Source organism: Microtus ochrogaster (genome assembly GCF_000317375.1).
Source record: "Microtus ochrogaster isolate Prairie Vole_2 chromosome 14 unlocalized genomic scaffold, MicOch1.0 chr14_random_2, whole genome shotgun sequence".
Taxonomy (NCBI): Eukaryota; Metazoa; Chordata; class Mammalia; order Rodentia; family Cricetidae; genus Microtus; species Microtus ochrogaster.
The window spans coordinates 11,510,359-11,519,062 of record NW_004949097.1 but is presented as its reverse complement, the minus strand read 5'-3'; the positions used below and the strand labels follow the sequence as shown (position 1 = coordinate 11,519,062).

General features: G+C 48.5%; 1 protein-coding gene across 3 annotated transcripts in view; it reads left to right on the top strand.

The window, feature by feature from the left end:
* The window catches only part of Bcat1 (branched chain amino acid transaminase 1), a 75,403-nt gene that overhangs the window by 42,139 nt on the left and 24,560 nt on the right, over window positions 1-8,704 (top strand). For all 3 annotated transcript variants that reach the window (XM_005364586.2, XM_005364585.3, XM_005364587.3), the window contains exons 4-6: window positions 595-705; window positions 2,204-2,323; window positions 8,460-8,623. In XM_005364586.2, the coding sequence (XP_005364643.1) occupies window positions 595-705; window positions 2,204-2,323; window positions 8,460-8,623 (395 nt within the window). The remainder of the gene's footprint in view (window positions 1-594; window positions 706-2,203; window positions 2,324-8,459; window positions 8,624-8,704) is intronic.

Below are 8,704 nucleotides of genomic sequence, written 5' to 3'. Positions count from 1 at the left end.
TGATCACCCTGGAGGGCAGTGGGGGGCAGTGGTCACCCTGTGATCACCCTGGAGGGCAGTGGGGAGCAGTGGTCACCCTGTGATCACCCTGGAGGACAGTGGAGGGTAGTGGTCATCCCTGCAGCTGTTCATCCTCTGTGAAGCTTGGCACCTACTGTTGGGAAGAAATTCTGGCGTGTGTGACTTAAGTCCCCATCAGGTGCAGGGACTGTTACAGAACAGTCTTTCCTGAGCAGGACCTTGAGGAAAGGCTGCCTTCAAAAACCTAGACTAGCAGTTGGCTTTTCCCCTCCTTTCTTCCCCTTCCTCTCCTTCTCTTCCTCCCCTCCCCTCCCTTCCTCCCTCTCTTCCTTAACCTGCAAAAGGTACATACTCAGCTCCAGGCCAGGAGCAGGTGAGGTGGTATCAGTATGTTTGGATCTTCCTTCCTGATTGCTATCAGGTTGAGTACCGAGAGGGCCCCTTTCCTCCCTTTCTTTCCCCCATCGCTCCCCCTTTCCCCTCCCCTCTCCATTCCAGCCATTCTAGCACGCTTTGTCAACAGCCACTCAGACTGTCTTCAGTCACCTGCTGACACCCTACTCTTTCCCGCAGCTCTTTGAAGGCTTGAAGGCTTTTCGGGGAGTTGATAACAAGATCCGGTTGTTTCGACCAGACCTCAACATGAAGAGAATGTACCGATCCGCCGTGAGGACCACTTTGCCGGTATGTGCATCTATTGGTACCTTCCATTTCATGATTTGTTCTGGTCTTGTATCGAACAAAACAAGACAGGAATCCTTCTTGAATAATTGCATCAGGTTTTCAACAGATTGTATGAAGGCTGACTTTATTATATAGGCAGGGTACTTCCGGTAAGTTTAGAGGACTCCTTACAAGGGCCACATCGGTTGCTGAGCCGTCTTAAGGCATTTATTGTAAATTTTAGTGCCTTTGTATAGAGAAGAAAATTAAGACCACCCTGGGGAGAGCAAACCACTTAGCCAAGGTGGCTCAGGAGGGCAAGAAAGTGGGCTTACGTTTCTTTGATTTCCTAGCCTAGGTATTCATGGGATTGATTAAACTTCATCTCTGACCGGCTGCACCCACGACCTGACTTGTTGACACTGGTTACCAGTGTGGCTGGTCAGCCCTGTGCTGCGATCAGGTGTAGAGGTCACCTTTCTGCTAGCCGGCGGTGCTGTTCAACCCAATGTCACTCATCAGGTCTCTGTGTGTCCCTCTCTGGCCTGCAGCTGCCTGGAAACCGCTTGAGCCTTTTACCAAGCCTGTCTGTCCCCTGTGGGGTATGGAGACGTCCCTGTCCCCTGAGGAATTGGCCCCTTGTCTGTCTGACCCATGTTCAGGATGGCATGGCCTACCCTGGCGCCCTTCCTTACGGGTGTCTCACTAGCGTCTTCCAGTCTCAAAAAACCAGGAGTCCTTAAGTTTCAAATAGGCAAATTTTATCTTTATTTTTCTTTGTGGTTTGTGTTTTATGTTTCCTGGGGAAGAAGTTGTTTTGAACATTAAAGTTGCCGATATCATCTAAATATTTTGTTCTACTTGTTCATAATATTCAGTTATAATTAAGAATGTGAGGTCACAGATGTCAGTTTTTAAATAGAAGTCATAATGTTTTGTTAGATTTGAGTATAAAATCCAATTGGATTTTAAGATAAGAGGTCACAGATGCCCATTTTAAAATAAAAGTCTTTATTTGTTACATTTGAGTGTAAAACCTAATTATAACTGATGTATGAGCATGCTAAGTGGGATCTGATCTTTTTTAAATAAAAATTTCATTTGTTTGTTTGTTTCTTTGGGTGGGGGGGCAAGTGTGGCGATCATAAGACAACTTTGCTTTCTCTCTACCATGTGGGTTCTTGGGATCAACTCGGGCCATCAGGTTTGGGGAAACATGGCTTTACATGCTGCGCCATCTAGAGCCTCAGGGGATTTAACTTTTTATCTTTTCCTTATGAATAATTCATACTTACTTAATTTTTTATTTTGCCAAAGGGATTCAGGTTCTCTTTTTTTTTTCTCTTTGCATTTATTACGGATTCCTTTCATGATGTTTCATGTTGGGGGAGAATGAACGAATAAAAAATGTCTGTTGAAGGAGCCAGTTGGGACTGTAATACGGATTGGCCTTGGAAACTGAGTTTTCTGTCTGCCTTGTGTGCTCTGCTGGCATTCACTGGAGATTCTGTCTGCTCAGGTGTTTGACGAGGAGGAGCTTCTAGAATGCATTCTGCAGCTCATACAGATAGACCGAGAGTGGGTCCCCTACTCCACCTCTGCCAGTCTCTACATCCGCCCCACGTTTATCGGAACCGAGGTAAACCTGACTCTTTTGTGATTTCAAAAGTCTTTTAAAAAGCCATGCATTTATTTTTTGATTGTACGTGAGTGGGCGTGTGTGTGCCACAGTGCGTGTGGAGGCAGAGAACATCTTGGGAGTTAGTTCTGAAGGAGCCCTTGGGAGCACAAGGCTCCCCAAACCAAGTTCTTAGCACAAAGGAGATTTATTTACCCCAGAGGGACAGAGGTCAGGGATGAGAGACAAAGACAGGAGATGGAGGTGGAGGGAGAAGGGGAAAAGAACAAGGGAGAAGGGGCAGGGATGTTTGTCCAGGGGGTGGGTGGTACAGGGGCACAAAGGACGCCTCTGAATCGGGAGGAGACAGACGTGGCCCATAGGCAAATGGGTAAAAGGGGAAACCCTGAGTTAGGATGAAGTGCTCAATTTTGATAGGGCATGTTAATTAAGGCAGCCAAAAGGGGGCTTTTGTTTAGCCAGCCTTAGGAAGAGGAGGTGGCCAAGTGAGGGAATAGGCCTTGTGGCTTACAGTTTAGCAGGGCTGAGGGGATTGGGGGAGAGGGGACAAGATCTTCCAGGGCCATGATTGTCAGGCCCTGGCTGCCTAGGGTCCCTTCAGGTTCTTTCCTTTTACTGTGTGGGTTCTGGGGATGTCATACGGGCAGTTAGGTTTGGCAGCAACTGCCCTCCTCCTCACTGGGCCTTCTTGTGTGTCCCCAAATGTCATTGGCTGGGCACTGTTGCTCAGCTTAGCCTCCAGCCTGCTTCTTTCAGAATGTGGTTTGAATGACACCCCACCCCATCCCTTCCCCCAGCCCACCCCACCCCCCACTCCAGTCCCAACATTCATGGCTCCACGCATCCTCCCTATTGTCGAGGCCATCTTTCCTGTGAAAGATGAGACAATAGGTATTTTAGGTTTGCGGGTGACAGTTTGCCACCATCAAATTGGTTACTGTAGTAGTTCGCCCAGGACTAACTGAAGTGAAAGGCATGGTGATATTTGCCTTCTCTTGATCAAGACTGATTGCTAGCCCTGAGCTTTCCATGTCATCATGGCCGGCTTCTGGTGAGGCCTCCCTTTGTCTGCCAGTTAGGGAGAGAATTTTAGTGTCTTTTTCTCTTTACAAAGACCCTCGTCCAGATGGAGGGATTTACTCTGTGACCTCACATGGTGTAATGCCTGGCCTTAGAGGCCCTGTGTCACTGTCAGCCTGACTGGATTTGTCACCTAGGAGACACATATCCGGGCGTGTGTGTCTGTGAGGGTGTACCTTTGAGGGAGAGCCACCCCAGGGTGTGGACAATCCTGGGTTCCTACCTGAATCAAAGGGAAACTGAACAGAGTACCTGCATCTGTCCCTCTCCCTGGCCATCTTTCCAGCCCTAAGTCCTTCTTTCTCTTTTCAAAGGTCTGTGTAGGCCCAGACTCTTCTGCAGCTGAGCTGGCCCTGCCTCAGCCTCCCAAGTGTTTGGATGACAGATACATGCCAGCTCCATTTTCTCCTTTAACTTCAAAACTGTTTTTAAAAAGAAGTCTCTTAGCCGGACGGTGGTGGTGCACACCTGTAATTCCAGCACTTGGGAGGCAGAGGCAGGCAGATCTCTGTGAGTTCAAGGCCAGCCTGTTCTACAAGAGCTAGTGCCAGGACAGGCTCCAAAGCTACAGAGAAACCCTGTCTCAAAGGAAAAAAGAAAAGCAGTCTCTGGTTGAAAAAGAAGGCAAGCTGGTCTCTTTGACAGGCTTCAGCCCCTTCTGGTCCCAGGCCTTAGCCTTTGCTTTGGTTTGCTTTTCTGGTTAGAACTGTCTGTCCTGCATCCTCCTCCCCACAACACACGCACGCACACACACACACACACACACACACACACACACACACACACGCCGTGCTTCTGTACTCTCTGCCTCTGAGGCCGCACTATTGGTTGGTGCTGTCTGTCCTGCAGTCCCCTGCCCCCCAGGCCGCTAAGCTCTCTGCCTCTGAGGCCGCACTGTTCCTAATGGAATTTCTCAGCTCACTGGCTCTTTTCTGCCATCCTTCAAATAACCAGTGACATCCTGCCTTTCCGTGAAGCAATTCTGGGTGACCCAGAAAGAAGCAGGCTTTGTTTGGCATCACACCTCCGTGCCGTTCCTCTATGCAGAGCGCAGAGGGGCTTCCGTGTTGTGGAGCCTTAGCTTGTGAAATAAAAGATCTCTCCCCTTCTCTCTCCCCCTCTCTGTGTACACTTACATATATAAACATATAAAGACATTAGTGTTTCAGCCTCAGTGAGGTCTCTTGAAGCACGTGAAATACTACAGCCTTCCCCATTCTTTATTCAGATTATCTGAGGATACAGAGTCTGCTGTTGTTCTGAGCAGCCTGGGGTGTAGCTCAGTGGTACCATACTTACCCAGTGTGAAACTCCCAGCATCTCCCCAGAAACACCCCCCCCCCAGGAGGAGCTAGGTGTGGTGCTATGATCACAGTCCTTGGGAGGCTGAAGCAGGAGGACTGCTCTGAGTTTGGGGCCAGCCTTGGCTGCATGATGAGACCCTGTTTTTCAAAGTCAAAACAAAAATGTCCCCAAGAGAATCAGACAGCCCCTCAGCTGCTGGCTTTTGTTTTAGTTAATCAGACACCCAGTTTTACCTTCCCAGGATTCTGTCACTGTCATTGATTGACAGCACTATAAAACTCTCTGACAAGGAGCATGGGGCTCAAATTGATTTTCACTGTAGAAGTGTCAAGTGAAGCCAAGGTGTTAGGGACCTTGAGGGGGAAGTGCCTGTCTGTCACCTAGCTCCTTCACAGAGCCAGAGTGGCATTTGACGCATGCTCAGTACTGAAGTGGAATTGAGACTTTCTCCCCAGCAGAGTCAGTGAGTTCTTGGAAGATATAATCATTTTTTGTCTGTGAGCGTTTTGTCTGTGTGTGTTTATCTGAGCTCGTGGGTACTGTGCCCATTTGAGGACAGAAGAGGGCATTGAATCTCCTAGAACTGGAATTACAGCCAGTTGGGAGCCTCCTTGTGGGGCTGGGAACTGAACTCGGGTCCTCTACAAGAGCCAGATCCCTCCCCCTCCCCCAACGAGTTCTTTTCATGGAAAGGCAATGAATGTAAATGACAGAAGTTTCCTAAGCTGTGATCCACAGAGGAACACTCGGGTGTCGTGGACCTGGTTTCGGTTTTAGAAGGTACGAAGTTACATTCTCACACACAGCTTTGGCCAGCATTGAAAACTCCAAATGTATAACTCAGCTGTTGCTAAGGATACAGATATGAATGAAATGATTCATCAGGATGCCTTTTCTAGAGGCACATTTGATGGAGATGCTGAATGAATCCGCCTTTCTCCTTCTGTCTGCGCTCTCTGCCGCCACCTGGTGGAATACATGCAAACGGACTTGGAAAGTGAAATTTGCTTCTGTTTTTGTGCTGCTCTTGAAATCTAGAGGGCTTCATGTGCCCTGCCACGAGTCTACGTCCTCAGCATAAACTAGGTAAAATTCAGTACAGAAAAAAATTTATCCTATTAGGTGACTGTTACTTTTTAAATATAGCGCAAATTGCACTGATGCGTGGAAACTCATTGAGGAGTCCCAGAACTCATGTGGTAGATGACGAAGACCTATTAGATTATACATCAGAAATACAGTTCGTTCAGAATTTAGAAGCTAGATGTGGGCGTCAGCGAGCAGGTAGCATACTGTATCTTCAGTTTACTCAGAGTCTTTATCATTGTATTGGTTGCTTTTTTTTGCTGTGATAAAATACGGTGAGCAAGGCAACCTAGAGAAGGAAGTTTATTTAGGCCCATGATTCCGGACAGAGAGAGTCCTTAATGGCAGGGGACGCTAGCAGGAAGCCAGAGATCACTTCTTCAACCACTAACATAGAAAGTCAGTGAGGTTGTAATCGGCTGTGCAGAGAGACAGCTTCTTCCACTTCCACCCCCAAAACCAAACCAAACCAACAGCAGCAAAACCCAGACCATCCCAAAGGTTCTTAAGGGGCCACGGATGCTCCTGTGTCTCTCTGATCTTTCAGCATTTACCCCGATATCTGGCTCCAGGTTTTTATTATTAATAAGACCAATTCAAACTCGTGTAACGTGTGTGAGTGCACGCGCACAAGCATGCACACAAGCATGTGTGCATTCATCATGGCCCAGTAGTACAGGTAAGCCAACAAACTGGCCAGTTTTCTGAAGTCCCTTCTCATTTCACTTCTTTGAGGCGGATCTGGCTGCTGTGTTGTGCTTCAGGCTAGCCGGCTTACTCTTGTCTCCTCACTGTAGGAGTGCAGGGACAAGAAACACATCCTACCTTATCTGGCTTTTTAACATTGGTCCTGGGGATTGACCTCAAGTAGTCAGGCTTATATGGCAAATAAGCTACCTCACCACCAGCCCACAGACGCTTCCCAAGGCTTACAGATATTTACCATCTGGTTCTCCCCCCCCCCCCAAGACAGGGATTTCCGCCTGTCTGTCCTGGAACTCTCTTTATAGCCCAAGCTGGCTTTGAACTCAGTGTTCCATCTTTCCTCTGCCCCAAGTGCTGGGGTTAAAGGCTAAAGTGCTGTTGTGAGAGATGACCTTGGAGCCAGGAGCAGGAGAGAGGCAAGTACACCATGCAGGCAGAGCTTAAGTAAGGGGTTTATTGAGAGAAGGGTGAAGGGAGGGAAGAGAGAAGGAGAAATATTTGGAGAGGAAGAAGCTAGGAGCAACCTGCCTCTGGAGCAGGGTAAGGGGGGATGGGCGGAGCTTGTCTCTTAAAGGGACCTTTTGCACCCGCATACCTAGGTAGTGATGAAGCAGCCCCAGGACCCTAAGTTGGCCAGGGTACTGCCTGTTTTTATCTTGCCAGGTGATAGGGGCCAGCATAATGCCTGAATCCTAACAACTGTCACCCAGCCACCATCTGGTTCTTAATGAGGGGGCCCGGACAGACAGACAGACAGACAGTGTACAGTAGAGCAGGTGCGATGGAATGCAAGCAAATGGCAGCTTGATAGGCCAGCATCAGCTTGTCAATAAACCCCCGCCCCATCACTGTCGCTTCTCATGGCTGCTATCCTCGGTGACGCCAGCAGATCAGGCTGCAGTTAGCACCTCTTGCAGGCAATCCTGGTTGGTTGTCTGTTCCTGAGGTCTTGCGCTGCATAGCTCACTGGAAACAGACCATTCTCCCTTTAGGACACACTGCCTCAGTTACTTTCAGTCTCTAATAATCCACAGGCCCGAGTTAACATCCTCCCTTGTGCTGGAGGAGTCTGTAGGTCTCCAGTATTCATAGAAAAGGCTGTCTGTCCTCTGTCTTTCATTCATTTCTTTTTTAAAGACTATTTTTATTTTATGTGCAAGGTTGTTTTTCTGCATGTGTGTATGTATGCTGTGTGTGTGCAGTACCAGAGGAGGCCAGAAGAGGGCACTATGAACATAATGCACTGGCAGTGGCATTATGAAGAGCTGTGAGCCTCCATGTGGGTGATGGGAACTGAATCTGGGTCCCCTACAAGAGCAGCCAGTGCTGTTAGCTGCTGGACCACCTCTCCAGCTCCCCGTTCATGATGCGAGGTCTCCTGTCCTTTTGATGTTATTTCTCCTGTCTGTCATCTCTGTCTAGAAAAGCTACCCCATCTGCTGCCTTTTATTGCCTTACAGGTAGGCATGGTTGCAGGCTCCTTCTCTATGTCTACTCCCTGCTCACTGCCCTCACATGTTCTGGATGCCCAGCAGGCTGGGAAAAGAGCCATAACTCAGGAAAAAACCAAAAATGAAGCTTAAAGTTTTTTTAAATTCACATTTATTTATTTTGTGTGTGTGCAGGGTGGGGCTGGAGGAATGTGCACGCCATACCATGTATGTGGAGGTCAGGGGACAGCTTATGGAGGTCAGTTCTCTTCTTTCTACCCTGTGATGTTTAGGGATCAGGTTCCAGTTAGTTGAGTTTTCAGGCTTGGCAGCAAGCGCTTTACCCATTGAGCCATCCCGTGTCCCATCCTGTCCTGTCCTTCTCATCCCCAAACCTAGATACTCATAGTCGGTGTTTTCTTTAAAAGGCTTTGGTTGGGTACCCCTTCTGGGAGGGGGACACAGTCTATTCTGGGCTTACAAAGGACGTCTCACTGCCTGTTACAGAGGTGTCTTTATCTTTATTACAGCCGTCTCTTGGAGTCAAGAAGCCATCCAAAGCCCAGCTCTTTGTGATCCTGAGCCCCGTGGGATCTTATTTTTCTGGTGGAACATTCAATCCAGTGTCATTGTGGGCCAATCCAAAATATGTCAGAGCCTGGAAAGGTGGAACTGGGGACTGCAAGATGGGCGGGTAAGTCAGTCTGGGCGTCCTTTCCTGGGTTCAGTGGTGGGTGTGTGCCTCCAGCCATGTGGGCAGAGTGTTCAGTGGTGG